At 42.5% G+C, this 17,357-nt stretch overlaps 1 protein-coding gene across 5 annotated transcripts in view; it reads right to left on the bottom strand.

Annotated features, from left to right (window-relative positions):
- adcy8 (adenylate cyclase 8 (brain)) overlaps positions 1–17,357 on the bottom strand; it is a 133,704-nt gene that overhangs the window by 14,338 nt on the left and 102,009 nt on the right. For all 5 annotated transcript variants that reach the window (XM_078540594.1, XM_078540595.1, XM_078540596.1 and 2 more), the window contains 4 exons: positions 16,423–16,581; positions 13,535–13,681; positions 7,416–7,508; positions 7,188–7,302 (listed from right to left, as the gene is read on the bottom strand). In XM_078540594.1, coding sequence (XP_078396720.1) covers positions 7,188–7,302; positions 7,416–7,508; positions 13,535–13,681; positions 16,423–16,581 — 514 coding nt within the window. The remainder of the gene's footprint in view (positions 1–7,187; positions 7,303–7,415; positions 7,509–13,534; positions 13,682–16,422; positions 16,582–17,357) is intronic.

Below are 17,357 nucleotides of genomic sequence, written 5' to 3'. Positions count from 1 at the left end.
CAGTATGGAAGGAGCTGAAGTGCCTGCAGAATTGGAAATTAAGAATTGTCAGCAAAAAGGACTGAAACCGCAAAATGATCTGGAAGGGTCAATGACCAGAGGCATTGATTTACAGGTGCTTGCCAGTGCCAACACACAAGATGCAACAGCTGGAATCCAGGCAAGTGGACAGTGTGCAAAAGACCATTTGAAACCTGCAGAGGAGTGGAATGATATAGTCTGTGAGCTATATAAAAGAGTTGAAGTATTAGAACGAACAATAATACTCCAGAGGGAGGAAATGATTGACATTGCTCAAAGAGAATTGGAAAAGACACGTTTGAAATGGGATTGGAAGAAATGACAAAGTCATAAAATGTCCAGAGATCAAACCAAGCAGGAGTATGGAACTTGTTTCTGTGAACATAAGAAGCATCTCAATAACATCCTTAAAAGACCTAAAAGAGATTTTGATCAGAGGAGAAATGAGTTGTTAACACAAAAAGATGCCATTCTGACATTATCTCAAAATGAAAATTTACCACCTGAGTTCGAAAAATGAACTTGAGGATGAAATTATGCCTACAGCGAACAAAAAGGATGATTGGACTGTGGGACTTAAGTGAAACATTCTTTGTTGAGTTAAAGACTGGGAATAAGAGAATAAAGAAGCAAAGGTTGAGTTATGATAATTCTGTGATGCACACATTCTGCTAATATTACTTGTTACATTTGTTGATTTTTGTTTTGGTTAAATCTTTGTAATTGTACGATATGAAATGAGATGAAAAGTTTATTAATAAGCTATTTGTTAGAAGTTCATGATGTTAAATTCTTGTAAAGAAACCTTCACTGTTGGTTTCTTTTGAGGGAAATGGTGTGATTAATCCAAAGGAAAAAGAGAAAAAAAACCTTAAACTTACCTTTTAAAAATGGAGACCGAGCCCCAGAGTTTGGGAGCTACAGTTCCCATGGGGCCCCGGCGATCTCTGCACATGCGCCGGCCGTGGAATGGCCGCAGATGTGTAGATCATTCTTTATTTACGAACTTTGGCTTCTGCACATGTGCTGGCCGGAGAATGGCTGCGCATGTGCTGGCCGGAGAATGGCTGCGCATGTGCTGGCCGGAGAATGGCTGCGCATGTGCTGGCCGGAGAATGGCTGCGCATGTGCTGGCCGGAGAATGGCTGCGCATGTGCTGGCCGGAGAATGGCTGCGCATGTGCTGGCCGGAGAATGGCTGCGCATGTGCTGGCCGGAGAATGGCTGCGCATGTGCTGGCCGGAGAATGGCTGCGCATGTGCTGGCCGGAGAATGGCTGCCCATGTGCTGGCCGGAGAATGGCTGCCCATGTGCTGGCCGGAGAATGGCTGCGCATGTGCTGGCCGGAGAATGGCTGCGCATGTGCTGGCCGGAGAATGGCTGCGCATGTGCTGGCCGGAGAATGGCTGCGCATGTGCTGGCCGGAGAATGGCTGCGCATGTGCTGGCCGGAGAATGGCTGCGCATGTGCTGGCCGGAGAATGGCTGCGCATGTGCTGGCCGGAGAATGGCTGCGCATGTGCTGGCCGGAGAATGGCTGCGCATGTGCTGGCCGGCGAATGGCTGCGCATGTGCTGGCCGGAGAATGGCTGCGCATGTGCTGGCCGGAGAATGGCTGCGCATGTGCTGGCCGGAGAATGGCTGCGCATGTGCTGGCCGGAGAATGGCTGCGCATGTGCTGGCCGGAGAATGGCTGCGCATGTGCAGTTGGTGCATTTTCTCAGTAACAGAGTGCAGTTTGTTTCTTTTGTTTTTCCAGCTGGAAACTGTTCCTGCACGCCTGCGCTGAAGGGAAAACCGAGGAAAAAGTGAAACAGCGGGAAAAGATGTGACCTAGAAGAGAACGCCATTCCACAGAAAGTGCGAGAAGAGGCAGGACAGGAGCTGCTGGGAGCAGGTCCCAAAGAAAAGAAGAAAATCCCAAAAACCAGGGAATGGGACAGAAAGAGGTCCCAAGAAGACAGTGAAGTTAAGGGACGAGGTCAAGAATCTGAAACAGATTCTGTTAAATGGAATTGAAAGTAAGGAGCGGAAGATAAGTCTCTGAATTAAAGAGACAGAGCTGTGGGGTGCAGACTTGGAACCAGGTGGGTTTTCAAAAAGTCAGAATATCCAAGGAGATGGCCGATGGTTGGTGACTCCTTACTATAGGCCTTTAGAGTAGTGGTGTTCTGCTTGGCATAGCTGAGTATCTGAGAGTGTGTGTGGAAGGTGCAACTTGATTGGAGATCCAGAGCAAGAGAACCTTGGATAGTGAGGTTGAAACACTGGAGATGGATCCTTGTTGAAGATGTCTGAGAGAAAGTGCCGTTTGGGAGAGAATTTCCAGAGCGAGTTCTTCAAGCATGGAATTTGGAAATCCTTGTGAGAAAGACAGAGTTTCAGTGAGACCAGTTGGCTCACGGTGTAATAAGCGTCTTGGAGTTGTGGTTGGGGGGGGGTGTGGAGGTGGGGCAGTTGATGAGAAGTCCATAGAAACTTCGTTTTGGAGTGTGGTGTCCGACCACAGTTTGCCTATTAGTTTACATGGACTGTATACTTAATGCGAACATTAGCATATAAGATAGATTTTTTAAACTTGTGTTATCTTTACAAATTTGTATATATCTGTAAAGGTATTTTTGGGGTGAAGGAGTAGTGTAATATAGTCATCTTTTCTCATTTAATAAATGTTTTATTCCGTTACTGAAAAAAGAGACATGTCAAAGCTTTTCGTCCTGCACTCCACAGGACACCGCAAGAATACCAATATAAGGGGAAAACAACAATCTATATTGAATGTGAAGAGAGTGCTGATTGGTTGGAAAGCGGACTCTGATTGGTAGAGGCGAAGCCTTGGACCATGCACCAGTGTTGGTGACTGGCAGTTAACTGCCAAGCATTGTTTGAAATTTAAACCAGGAAGCTTGTTCCTGATTGGTCAAGGCATTGTCCTGAGGAATGAGTCAGTGAATGGCTGTCACTTATTTTGTTTAGCTGAAACAGGCACAATGTGTGTACATGTTCTTGATCAAGTCCACTTGCCAACCAATCAGCACTCTTTCAAATACAGTATAAATTGTTGTTTTCCCCTTAAATTGGTATTCTTGCGAAGTGTCCTGAGGAGTGCAAAGCGAAACACTTCAACGTCTCTTTTTTCAGCAATACTCAAGTTCTGTACTACCAAACAACTATTTTATTCTGTTGCTAAAAGTTCAGCAGACTCCTGTGACTCTGTTCAGCAGCCGTCCTCCACAAAACATAAAAGTTAGCATCTATCAAGCCAGGTTCCACCCTGGTATCTGACTTGTCCAGTAGTAACATAACATTAGGCAGGGGCAGGTGGGCAGGTGGGTAGGTGGTGAGCACGGTGCCCATAGCATTTTATGGGCCCCCTGCCTGCAAACTCGCTGGCGGAGGTTTGTAAAATCCAGTCCATAAATTCAACATTTACAGGCTGATCTATCATGCCATGGCTTAGAAGGAGAAGTTTAGTAATGCACTGTTATATAAGAGGTAGGAGTATTAAATCATGTAACACACAATACATTATTCCACTGCTAAAGTGCAATTGCGTGTAACTTGAAATTTCTTTTCGGCCACAGCATCTAATTGTTGGTTTTATCGAGTGGATTAGACTAATCTGTTTTAGGCAGAACACTGGTCAATTAGAAATCAAAAGAAACCAGCATGAGTGTTTTTTTTCTGAACTTTCATTCAAGTGTGACACAAAGTGTTCATTTAACAGTGTGATATCTTAAGCATGATATTTATATAGCTAATGTTATGATCTGAATATTAGCTATCTGACATTATACTTTGTTATTGAAACTTCCACATTCCCCATACACAAAATTTAGTTTAACATATGCATAAGCAAAGTTCATTTTCTGTTAATGTGATAAGATAATCAACCCTCAAAAGTTCTCAGCCCATAAATGCTTTCGTCCTGAGTCTTACTTTTTGCATTTGCCCTTTCTTTAGGTCTTCCACCAATTTTCATGGGGAAAATATTATCCAAGTCTGATTTTCCACATAATTTCATGGAGAGTTAAAATATAACATCAGAGGCGTGGCTTAGTAGAAGAACATTTTGTGCCATTCAGAGGCTCAAGGGGTTAAAAAAAGTAACATCATTTTTATAGCTACATCCAAAGAGACAGAATGGATTTTGATTTTAAGAGTAAGTAAGTCTAATCCATAATAATTGAGCTAGGAGAGTGGAAAGAATCCAGCCTTATGGTGCTCATGGATTTATTTGATCACAATCATTTGAAAGAAGGTAGCAGAAAGCCTTCACAGCCACTGTAAATGCCATCCCTGTCTTGCTCTGAGGGTGCAGTTGTAGTTGCAGCAGCTGGAAGATTTCAGTGAGGATGTCCATAGTGAAGTGGAGATATCTGACACATTGGGCTGGATTTTCATGTTAGAGGCGGGTGGTCAGGAAATTTCCTGGCTCGGCACATCCGCCTTGGGAAAAAGTGCCTCAAAAGATGCAATTTCATTCTGGAGGTGAGGGTGGGGTGATGGGTGCATGGTGCAGTCGGGTCCACTACCTCCAGAAACAGTTTGGGAGTGGCCACAGGAGTACCGAGTGCCAAGGTGGGCTGGTTAAAAGGCCCACCTTGGGTTCTCTGGGACTTTGAATCTGTTGTTTTATTCAATTTTAAGCCGTCTAGCCCTCACCCCTCACTCCCCCTCACCCTCCACCCACTCCCCATGCCCCATCCATGCCAACCCATGTCCCTCCACCCACCCACAATGGCCCCTCATACCCTCCACACCAACCCATGTCCCTCCACCCACCCACAATGCTCCTCATACCCTCCATGCCAACTCATAACACTTCCATGCCTATTCATCCAGTTGTCAGGAAAATACAGTAATTTTCATAACGTTGTTGGAATTTATTGTAAAATAGTGGTCTGTATGTGTCTATGTGTGTGTGTGTGTGTTTGCGTGTGTGTGTGATTTAATTGGATTAAAGGTAGCTGGTCTGAGGGCTTTGATGTAAACATGGTAAACATGGGGGAAGTTTAGAATGTAAGGTGGAAAAGGACATTTGCATTTTTAAATAAACCAGACCAGATTGTTTTCAAAGGAGGGGTGAAATGTGAAACCTAGCCAAGTGAAGTTTAAAAACAATGTGTTTATTTTTTCCCAAAGATCACTGACAAAATTAGTACTATGGTAATTTTTTATGATCAGGAAGGCAGCTCACCATCACCTTCTCAAGAGCAATTAGGGATGGGCAATAGAATAAAAAAAGTAAAACACAATCTTCCCTTAAAATTAATCTGTGCTTGATTAATCTGTGTTTTTCCAAATGTCTATCAATACTGTCTCAGAATTTTTTCCAAAAGTTTGCCCACCTTTCAGGAAGGTATAATAATTCTCATAATGTTATTGGAATTTATTGTAAAATAATATTATCTGTGTCCATATGTGTGTATGTGTGTGTGTGTGTGTGTGTGTGTGACTTAATTGGATTAAAGACAGCTGGTCTGAAGGCTTTTATGTAAACATGGGGGAAGTTTAGAATGTAAGGTGGAAAAGGACATTTGCAGTTTTAAATAAACTAGACCAGATTGTTTTCAAAGGAGGGGTGAAATGTGTCACCTAGCCAAGTGAAGTTTAGAAACAATGTGTTTATTTTTCCCAAATATTACTGTTAAAACTTGGTGCTATGAGAGATTTTTATTATCAGAAAGATAAAGTCCAAAGACATAGTGAAACAATAGGTACTTGCATTCAAAGGGGAAAATATGTATAAAGGAGCGAAGGCTGAGAGTGAGGGGAGGCATTTTTAAGATCTAACAAGGGTGAAAAGCCTTCAGCATCAATGCCTCAAACTGCTGTTTTCAAAGAGCTGATGTTAAGAAAACTCACTCTGAATTCGGCTGGTTCAGGGTAGCATGTGTCACTTTGCCTGGGTCTTTTAAAATCTATGTGTCTTACTGTTGCCTTAATGAAAGTGTAACTGGGAGTCAGATTGATTAGGGGATTTAGAAGTTATCATAGTAGTAATTTGTAGATCTATGTATGTGTTTAAAATCATTTCTCTTATTAATAAATGTTTAATCTAGTTTTATAAAAACCTATAAGACTTGGTGGTCTTATTGCTACTGAATTCAGGGAAAGAAGCTTGAAATTTATACAAATTGTAAATCAGTTGTGGCAGTTGTTTCAAGTTTCCCTCTGGGATTTGGACAACTCAGCATTTATCATCAGCTGTGCCATAACACAGTATACACTCTGTACAGAACTAATTAACCCTATAGTACCAATTGCATGTGTGGAAACAGCCATTCATAACTCTCTTAAAAATTTGCTGGTACTCCAACCTTAGAAAGTGTAAATCAACCAGACCTTTAAAGTATCAATAGCAGAAACTACAAGCACTTGACACTGTTTTAATCTTATGTAAACTAATGGATATCTGGGCTCTCAGCCAAGCCTCATTATGTGTGCATGGCTGAGAGCTCAGATTTCCATTAGTGTGTTGAAACAGGTGCACACAGGAGAAAACATTGCTTGATTGACAGCTTTTTTTAGATCTCTTTTGTCAATGGCTCAATGTTTATTTACATAAGATGATGATGAGTCAAGTGCTTGTAATTTCTGCTGTTGGTACTTTAAAGGTCTGGTTGACTGACACTTTATAGGGTTGTAGTAACAGCAGTTTTTTAAAGACAGTTACCAATAGCTTTTTTTTAAGCCACCCCCATACCCTTGCTGCAAGTCCTGTTCCCACCCCACCCCGCCTAGCGACCCCCATCCCGTCATCACTCAACTGTGCCTGGGTCTCTCCTTGGTCTGAGGCATCAGATGGGTGTAGTACTAGCAGCAGCCACCTTCTCCTCAGTGGCGCTGCTGAGTACATGCAAGCTGCTGGCCTTTGTTTGGCCTGCAGCTCTTGGTGGGAGGGACTCCTCTCCCCAAGGTCTTTGATCCCAGGAGCAGGATTGCCGCTACCCTGTTAAGTGCCTGAATGGGACAGGATGTGGTGGGCCTTCTCAAAAAGAGGCAACTCGGGGCTCTTGCCGGCTCTCCAGCTGGTGGTTGAGACCCTCGATCGCCTCCACAAGATTCTGCCCTATATTTTAGCACTGAAATTGTAGTGAAGTATGCAGAATTTTCCAGAACAAGTTTAAGTGAGAATTAACATGAATATTCAAGATATACTTACCAACACGAAGTTCAAAGTTATTGAAAGAATGTTTGTTTATTTCCTGTATACTTTCATTCAAAGCAATGGTAAAGTCTGCCAGAGCACACAGATGGCCCCATTTTTCTTCACAGTGCTGTATAAATGGTAGATGATAAAAGTAAAGTTTGTTTTTCTTAATATATTCATATGCTATATGTAAGATGCAAAAAATTGTACAAACACAGTTTAAACTGTTTCCTTTTTTACCTGCTTCTCAGGAGACAATCCAGAGACAGCCATGTAAGTGCTTCCAATTGTTTTAATCTTTTCAATGTCCTGAAATCGCTCTTCAACCAGTAACTGCAAGAATTATCAAGAAAAGAAAACATTAAAATATCAAAGGGCAGATGTATCATGCCAAAAATTATATTTACACTGTTCTGAACAACTCCCTGAGGAGAATTTTCTCCCCATCGGGCGGGCTGATCGGGAGTGGGCACGGGCGGGTGCGGAGCCGATCGCCACCCGCGGTCAGCTGTGCGCCGCCATTTTACGTGGGCAGGCCAATTAAGGCCTGCCCAGCATGACGTGCACCCGGAAGCGCTCACTGCTACCTGTGGAGATGGGGGAAGGAGTGTCGGGACCTGCGCTCTTTCGCGCATATGTGTGAAAGAGCGCAGAAATCTCCCTGCGGCATGGAGCTGCCTCAGGGAGATTAATTTCAATATCAAAAATTGAAAAAAACAATAAATAAAATTATTCAGACATGTCCTCTCATGTGACATTGTCACATGAGCTGGGACATGTTTATGAATTTTTCTTGAAACATTTTATTAAATTAATAAACCCTTCATGAAACCTCATCTCGCCCGTGGATGAGGTTCCATGAAAAATGCGAAGGCCGCCTGGACTCTGACAATTACTTCAATTAGATCATTAACCGCCTTAACAGGCCTTATGACAGTTCGGCGTGTGCGCAGCCTACTCCAGTGCGCGCCTGCTGAACTGAAGATCGGAATGACGCGCAGTGATGTCGGGATACATGCCCGACGTCACCGTGTGTCATTTTACACATCGGCGTGTGGGCCCGCCCCTGCGCACCAAACAGAAGATTCCGGCCCCTATCTCTGTGAGTTCCTCAAGCCCGACAACTTTCCAAGGTCTTTGTGGTCCTCTAATTCTGGCCTCTTGCTCATCCCCACGATTTGCAACCATACTTCAGCTGAAGGAGAAACTGGAAGAAACTGCTTGAAAGGATGGTGGAAGCAGGTTCAATAATAATTTTCAAATTTACATTTTTAATGTACAATTACTTATTAACAATGTAAGTGTTTCTTTATTTCTTTTATATTAATGAATGAAGACCAGTTGTGGTGTAACCCTGTGTGTGGAATGTCTTATTGTGGTAACATGGAACATTGAGGTATAAGAAGAGCCAGATCGAAGAAGATATGTAAAGAACTGTACTGAACTGCAATATGGGCTCAAAACACAAAGCATGATGGTCAATTTAGCCAAATCAAAGCCTTGCCAGAATTAGCAAGGTGTGCAAAATGAATTAAATTGTGCAGGAGAACTGACCTCGACCAGGGTATTGTGTTAATTTGCTGGATGTGTTTAAAATTTAAAATCTATTTTTGGATCATTGCCTTAAAGGGGGTGTAACTGGGAGCCAGGTTAATTAGGGATTTTAGGAGTTATTATAGTAGTAATTTGTAGTTCTATGTATGTGCTTCAAATCTTATCTTTTGGTAATAAATATTTTAATTTAACTTTTTAAAAAATCTCTGAAAGTCTTGGTGAACTTATTACTTCTGAATTTAGGCCATGCATCTCGAAATAAATACAAATTGCAAAATTATTGCGATAGTGCGATCAAGTTTCCGTTGTGGATTTGATCCACCTGGCACACATCATTTGCCGCATTATAACAAATGAGGGCCTTTTGCAGGATATTTGAAATTTCTTGATTGGTTTGGAGTTGGTAAATCTTAAGGTCACAACAATGAGAAGCACTTTGAACTCAGGAGTTGGTGTGAGGGAATTTAAAGTGGTGAGACTGCTAAAATGGCTGTATCCAGCGCTAAAACTTTTTTAGAAATAGAAGATATAACTCTGATTGGGTTACGAAAAGTATTTAAGGGTAAGTTAACAGAGTTGGCGGATAAGTTGCGGTTGAGGTTACCTGTAGAGGCAGAGAAAGCAGACATATTTGAAGTGGTATCTGACACTACTGAATCACAGCTGGAGGTAGTGAGATTTCATGAAGAAGCTTGAGTTTGAACAAGCCATGGAAATGAAAAAGCTTGAACTAGAGGCAGCAGAAAAAGGAAGGGCAGAGAAAGAGAAAGAAAGGGAAGAGAGAGTATTTCAAAGAGAAATGGAAATGCAAAAAACTTGATCTCCAGAGGAAACAGTTAGTGATAGAGGAGAGGGTGAAGGAAAGAGACAGCAAGTACCAACTTAAAAAGCTTAAAAAAGAGACCTCAGATGCTAAGGAAGGTTCTGATGATGAAAAAACCTTCAACCTAAAATCCAGTGGGGTGATGTTTAAATTTGTGCAAGCTCTTCTGAAGTTTGAAGAAAGAGATGTGGAGGCGTTTTTTATTTAATTGAGAAGATAGCTAAACAGATGAATTGGCAACAAGAAAACTGGACATTGCTTTTACAGTCTAGGTTAGTGGGTAGAGCTCACGAGGTTTATGCTTCACTGACAGAATAAGTGTCAGTGGATTCTGATGTCGTTTAAAAAAAAGGCTATTTTGAGTGCATATGAGTTGGTTCCTAAGGCATACAGGCAGAAATTTAGGAATATAAGGAAACAGCCTGGGCAAACTTATACTGAGTTTTAAACAGTAAAACAAAGTAAATTTGACTGGTGGATTAAGGCATTAAAGGTAGAAACAACATATGCAGCTCTTAGAGAAGTAATTCTTTTGGAAGAATTTAAAGACTCATACCTTTGGTAGTGAGAACTCATGTGGAGAAACAGAGAGTTAAAATGGTAAGACAAGCAGCAGAGAGAGCTGATGATTATGAGCTAGTTCATAGATATAAACCTTTTTTTGTCACCTTTTTAAGTCAGAGAAGGATAGAAAGTGGGAAGGTGAAAGGAAGGTAGGTAGTCAGGGAAGAGGAGTAGGTAGAAATTGCCAAGTTTTTTTCTCAGACTAAAAAGGAAGGTGCTAAGGGTAGAAATGACACTTGAAAATTAAGGTATTTTCATTGTAATAAAATTAGGCACACAAAGTCAATATGCTGGGAATTATAGGGAAAATCTTTTGGAATTATTGGGATGCAGAAAACTTCTGGAAGTAAAAGTACTGTGGGTTCTGAGATTCAGGCACAGGAAAAACAATTGGTTTGTGTACAGGTAAAGCAGGAAGAATCAGTGAAAGGTAAAAAAGTGGGAATGTGTTCACACAAGGGAGTTCTGAGGAGCAGGTTGCAGAAACATTTAAAGATTTTGTATGTGAAGGGAAAGTCTTTTCATGTGTTCAGGGTGGAGCAGGTAAAGATATTAAAATTTTAAGAGACACAGGGGCTAGTCAATGCTTAATGTTATGGAATAATGATATTTGTTGTTCAGAGGAAGTATTGCAGGAACAGGTGGTAATAAGTGGGGTTCATGGAGATGTTAAACCTATTCCATTGTGGAAGGTTAATTTAAAGAGTAAGTGGAAAACAGGTGTGGTGATTGATGGAGTAGTGGAAAAATTGCCCATTACAGGGGTTCAATTTATTTTAGGTAATGATATAGCTGGCTCACAGATGAGGTTGATGCCTAAGGTAGTTGAGCAGCCTGTAGAGATGTTTTCAACAGAAGTGCTGTAGAAAGCGCATCCTGGATTGTTTCCAGATTTTGTGGTAATAAGATCACAGGTTGAAACAGGAAGAAGAGGAAGTTAATTTGCTGGATCTGCTTAAAGTCTATTTTTAGACATTTGCCTTAAATGGGGTGTAACTGGGAGCCAGGTTAATTAAGGATTTTAGGAGTTATTATAGTAGTAATTTTATACATGTGCTTGAAATCTTCTCTTTTGTTAATAAATATTTTAATTTAGTTTCTTCAAAAAATCTCTGAAAGTCTTGGTGGACTTGTTATTTCTGAATTCAGGACACGCATCCTGAAATAAATACAATTTGCAAAATCGTTGTGATAGCGCAATCAAATTTCCTTCGTGGATTTGATCCGCCTGGCACACATCAACTGCCATGTCATAACACTGTCAGAAAGATAGACCCTTTTTATGTTCGTTAGAGGTAGTAAGGATATATGTCTGTACCAGCCTGGGGATTGATAACAGTGTAAGGGATAACAAAGCGGAGTCAGGCTAGTTCTATTCCTTCAAGCATGACCTTGTGATAGGACCAGGACATAAGAACAAGGGAAAAGACACTGCTGAAATTGAAAACCAATTAAGCTAAAAGCAGGCTTGGCTTTATCTGGCACAGGGCCATAGCAAAGAAAGGTATAAAGAAAAAGTACCACAGAATCATTTCTACTGCATTGGTTAGAGCAATTTGGTCAGATGCTCAGAAGACCCGTATGGAGGATTCGTCATCAGATTGATCACCGAGATGGATTCTGGCTTGCAGGGAAGTAAAACAACAGGTATTATCATGAGTATGTACTATTGCTTAGTGGTTTAATAAAGGTGTATCATCTTTGGTGAAACTTCATCCAAGTTGTTGTGTGCTGTTGATATCCAAGACAAGGACCTTTAGGCCAGGGAGAGGGTCTTACAAAAAAGGAATTGGACAGATGCTTGAAAAGGAGAACTTGCTGGGATCTGGGGAAGGAGCAGGGGAGTGGAACGAGATAGCTCTTTAAAAGAGCCAGCATAGGCACAATAGGCCAAATGGCCACCTTCCTTGCTGTATTATTCTCTGATTCTATTCAACACTTTTGTGCAGCACCTTGGGGCATTAAAGGCACCACGTAAATGCAAGTTGATGTTTATTTTCAATTATATTAGCTCATGTATGTCCAAACTGCAGCCCACCTGTAACTCCCGAGCTTTGCCAATCTGACCCAAGAGGTGCAGACAACCGAGTTCTTATTTTCTGTTTTGTCCAGTTTGAATTATTTAGAGCTAGAGATTTGGAAAGAGCTAATCTTATGTCTCCTGCTCCAATTTAATCAGAAAACAATATTGATTATTATCAATAGGTTGAGATATTTAAAAATGCTTGAGAGTTTAGATTTAAACTTTTTGTGGCTCCTGCGGTTTTAATTTGGAATTTACCAATGCTCAGAAGATGGGCTGGGAAGTGGATGAGCTGGGAGGCGGGAGTGCAGGTTAAATGGTGGCAGGGGACCTAATGCTTTTCCGTCACCATGGGATAGTACCAGCGGTGGGAAGCTCTGTGGCCAATTAAGCCAGTTAAGTGCCCAATTAAGGGCCACTTCCTGCCTCTGCTTGGCATTTTACCAGCATTTGGAGGTGCCTCTGCCACATAGGGAGACTCATGCAAACCCTGACAGCCTCCTAGTAGGTTCCTGGGGGGCGGGGATTGTGGGGGAGAAGGCACTCCTTTACAGCCACTTCATGGCCCAAGCAGGGGAAACCCCCCACCCCACAGCTACTCACCACCGCTGGAGGGTTTACACCTCTGATTGCTGGGCCTTGCCTGCCTGGCCCCAGAACAGTATATAAAATCTCTTACCTGGTCCCAGCATGTAGACGCCCTCTGCTTCTTCCTACATCCTCAGCAGTGGCCACCTCTATAGGTGCTACTGCTGCTGCCGGCCATCTGATTGGGCTGGCACAGGTTGGTGGCCCCGGTGGAGGCCAAATGTCACCCAGGGTTCTGCTACCTGCCCACTTGAGGTTGCATCCTGCTTTCAGTTTCAGCAGCAGGACTACTTAACTGTTGAGAAAATTCTGGCCAATGAATAGGATTCCCTATCATTTTGTTTGGGTGAATGCAGTAGATGCACAATCTTCTCCCATTGTTCCACCAGTACCACTCTGGGTAGTATTCAGAGAGAGAGATATCTTGCATTTCTTAAGTGCCTTTCACAACCTCAGGATATCACAAAATGGTTACAACATTTGAAGTCCTTTTGAGTATAGTCACTTGTAACATAGGAAATTTAGATGGAATGGCACAGCAATGTAGGGGAGACTCCCTCTGATCTTTCCCCCACCCCCACTGTGCTGTGCTTGTGTCATTCAAAAAGTATAGTCCCTATGTAAAGTTGGGACAGCGCCAATTGTGAACATGGCAAAAATGATGCATAGCCATTGTCCTTTGTCAAAGCAACAAAGATTTGCTAAGTGCTTTGTTATAAAGACGATTTATCTTTATACTTCAAAAACCAACAGAAGAAATAAAAGCACAAGATTTTAAATTGTGTGTGGTTAAAACTTTAAGGTTACCTCATCAAAATCTGCAATAATTTCATTCAGCAAGCGTAAACATTCTACTCCTTGGTTATTCATCTCAGTTTGAGAATAGAAATCTGCAAATCCTGGAATTGAGGCGAACATCACAGCAACTGAATCATAAGACTGTGAATAAAGTTCCTGATGAGAAAATAACAGTAAGAGTAATAAAGTATCAATGAAAAATCAATCATCAACATGTCAGAGTTACAGCTCTGAAGAAGAGCCATACGGACTCGAAACATTAATGCTGTTTCTCTGTCCACAGATGTTGCCAGACCTGCTGAGTTTTTCCAGCATTTTCTGTTTGTATGTCAGAGTTACATGGGGAAGTTAGTTCAAAAAATTGAACTATCAGATAAAAGCAGCAAGTGTAAATTATCAGATAATTTGAATTGGCCAATTCTGAATTGAAAAGTATTTTATATATTAAATTTTCAAAAATCATTTCCAGATGTTGTGCTTATCATTTGTCTTCACTATGGTAAAAGGAATTAATGTGAAGGAAAAAAATCGATTCACAGCAGATTTCATAATGATTATCTCACAGCACTGACCAGCTTCTATTTTCTTGCCAAGGCTAGAGAGTGGACTGAATATTACATGCCCCGGTGGACATGTTTCCTGCGGGGGAGGGCATGTAAAATGGGGTGAGTGACCATCCCACCACCTTCCCGCCCACCCCCATAATACAGGGAGGAGGGGGTGGGGGGGCAGGCGCCAAAATCGGCAGCTTGTCCGCCATATTTAAATGAACAATTAAGGGTCAATTAGGCTTGTTATCAAACCAATTGACCCTGATAATATGCTGCCCATGTCATAAAACCAATTTTTAAACTGAAATGTTTAAAGGAAGGGGGGTTTGTTTTTTGGGGGCTACCCTTTGCCAATCGTGGGGTGGCTCCCCTTTGACTGAACACCCCCTTCCTTCCTACAGATTCCTTCCCTTAAACTCACCCCCTCTCCACCCCATTGCCCCTCTCCCTAACCTTCCCAAACCTACCCGGCCCAAGACCTTGGACTTACCTGCTCCAGGGATCCAAGGCCTTGGGGTCCTTTCTTCTCTGGCTGTCTCCGCTGCGGCCACTGACACCTTCCTGGTGCTGCCAGGACTGGTGGAGCTGCTGGTCAGCAGCTCCAGAGGGCGGGGCTTCTGCCCCATTGAGGGGCAGAAGTCCCACTCGGCCCTTGTTAATGATCCCCACAGCGCTTTATGGCTGCGTGACTGGCGTATTTTTTGGGAGGAAGGTGTGCCATCTGCCACCCCCCCCTCGTATTATTCTGCGCAGTCAGTCTATTCGGTACAGGTAATATTGCCATCAACACCAAAGCTTCCATTTTTGACCTACTGTCTTACCAGTGTATAATCACAGAATCAGTGACGACAGCATTTCTGGAAACAAACAATTCTTAATTGGCAAAGGTGTTTTCCAGAATCTTCTTCACTAATCTTAATTAATCCCATTCTCTTTCTGTATCAAGAATTCACAAAGGGTGTTGGGGGTGGGGGTTGTGGTGGAAATGGATTAGCGTCTGGGCAGTTGGCCAATCACCCAAAAGCTGCACTGAGAAACTCCGTCCTTTTTAAGGTCATGAGCATCCATGTGGACGGAAACTGCCCACATTATTCTTGTGGGGCATTCTTGCTTTCCTGGCCACAGGGAAATCATTTGATCTCTTTGGGCTTCTTTGTCTTTCCCTCCAGGTTTTACTGAGATGCTCTGCCCTGCAGGCTAATAAAAGTCAACATCAATGTTCTATTTCTTTAGGCCTCAATTTGATTCATGAAACTCCCACCTGATTTGCCTTAGGTACCCATGAAAACATCACACGGAATGTAACTGCAGATGAGAAGTGAGACAGTGGGCTGAATCTTGTGCCCTCCCCCCTGGCGGGAGTGGTCATTTAATTGGGCAGGAGATTGGTGGGGACACTGCCACCTTAAGTCTGGAGCAGGAAGGTCCGTGGACAGCTTTCCCGCTCTGCCGCCAATTGAGGCCCATTAAGTGACCAATTAATACCCATTTAAGGGCCTCATCCTGCCACCACTGGTCTTAACCCAGCTACAGGCGGGGTCTCGATATGCAGGGAGTACGACAAGCAAACCTGTGTGGCATTGCTTGCTGGCACCTGGGGGTGAAGAGGAGGCCCTCGTTCAAAGGCGCTCAGTGCCTGATCGAATGTCCCAGCATTGGGAAAGGGGGAGGCTCATTGAGAGGCAACCCCCTGCCCTTGCTGCTGACTCCTCAAACCCCTGACCCCATGACACCCAACCCGCGAACCCCCTCCCGCTGTCACTCGCCTGTGCCTGGGTCCCTCCTGGGGCTTCGGGTGTGGCGCTGAGTACAGGAGAGCTGCCGGCCTCTGATTGGCCAGCAACTCTCAGCAAGCAGGACTTCCATCCCTGGAGCCCTTGACCATGGGGTCCCCCATGGGTGGAGTGGGGAGGCCCGCCACAGGCTTGTCGAATGCCTGAGTGGCACAAGATGCAACGGGGCTTCTTGAAAAGAGGCAATGTGTGCGCCTCACTGAATCTCCAGCCAGCGGCTCAGATCCCCCTTGCCTCCATAAAATCCCACTCCGTAAGTCCACTGCTACGATTTTAACTCTATTGCACGGATTCCACCACGTGGAGGGAATTAAAATTGCTCCGACATAATTGACCCTAGATGATTAATGCCACATTGATATTGATGGTATTGGAATTATAAAGGATTCTCATTTTTATTCTATGGAAAAGTTTTTAATTGACAAGTGTAGTGGTCGTATAGATATTTTTAAGAAATGTTAAGCAGAAAATCATAGACTGGTGAACACAAAAGTGGAAAACCTTAACTATAGATTCAATTAGTTTTAAATTTAATGTAATTTAGTGAACTTACATCATTGTCTCTATCCTTTTCCAAGAAATGGCGTGCAACGTGACTTGGTAGAATGTTTCGAAGCATATTTTCATTATGCTCTCGTAGCTCCCTCATTTCATTAACTTCCTCTTTTGCCTGGACACGCCATAGGAAGTCCAGTCTTGCAGTGTATTCCAGCTGAACAGTTTTATTAAAAATGAAAGGTTTTTTTCATGTAGGTTTTCTTGAAAAATTCAAAATTTCCCTCATGCTTTGTCCGATTCAATTTATACATTTTTCGCTTCACAGAATCTCTCCTTCAACCCCATCGCAGCATCCAAGAGAGCTTAATGCCATCATGTTTATTTCCTATCTTATTATGTTGTCCAAACCAATAGAATTGTAGAAATGTACACCATTAAAGAATTACAAATACATCAACTCTTGGAAACAACTAATTGAACACAAATATTTTCTTAAAAGGCAGCCCAGTCTTTTATTATATAGGACGTTTTTTTTTCCATTGTTCATGAGGTTGCTAGCAAGGCCAGCATTTATTGTCCATCCTGACTTGCCCTTGAGAAGATGGTGGGGAACTTTTGGAATAGAACTGAATGGCTTGTTAGGCCATTGCAGAGGGCAGTTAATCCCATTGCTGTGAGTCTGGTTACATACAGGCTAAACCATATAAGAATGCAGGTTTCCTTCCCCAAATGACATTAGTGAACCAGTTAGGTACATACAACAATTTGGTAGTTCTACGGTTACTATTACAGAAAATTAATTTTTTATTCCAGGTATATTTAATTAACTGAATTTAAATTCTCCAACTACCATGGCAGGCTTTGAACTCATATCTCCAGATCAATAGTCCAGGCTTCTGGGTGGCTAGTCCAGTAATTTGACCACTATGCTACAGTACCTGAAAATGCCTTCCTTTCTTTATTTGCTCTCCAAGAATATACATTTCCTTA

The sequence above is a fragment of the Cetorhinus maximus genome, chromosome 4, assembly GCF_964194155.1.
Source record: "Cetorhinus maximus chromosome 4, sCetMax3.hap1.1, whole genome shotgun sequence".
Classification (NCBI taxonomy): Eukaryota; Metazoa; Chordata; class Chondrichthyes; order Lamniformes; family Cetorhinidae; genus Cetorhinus; species Cetorhinus maximus.
This window is presented reverse-complemented; position numbering and strand designations above follow the sequence as displayed.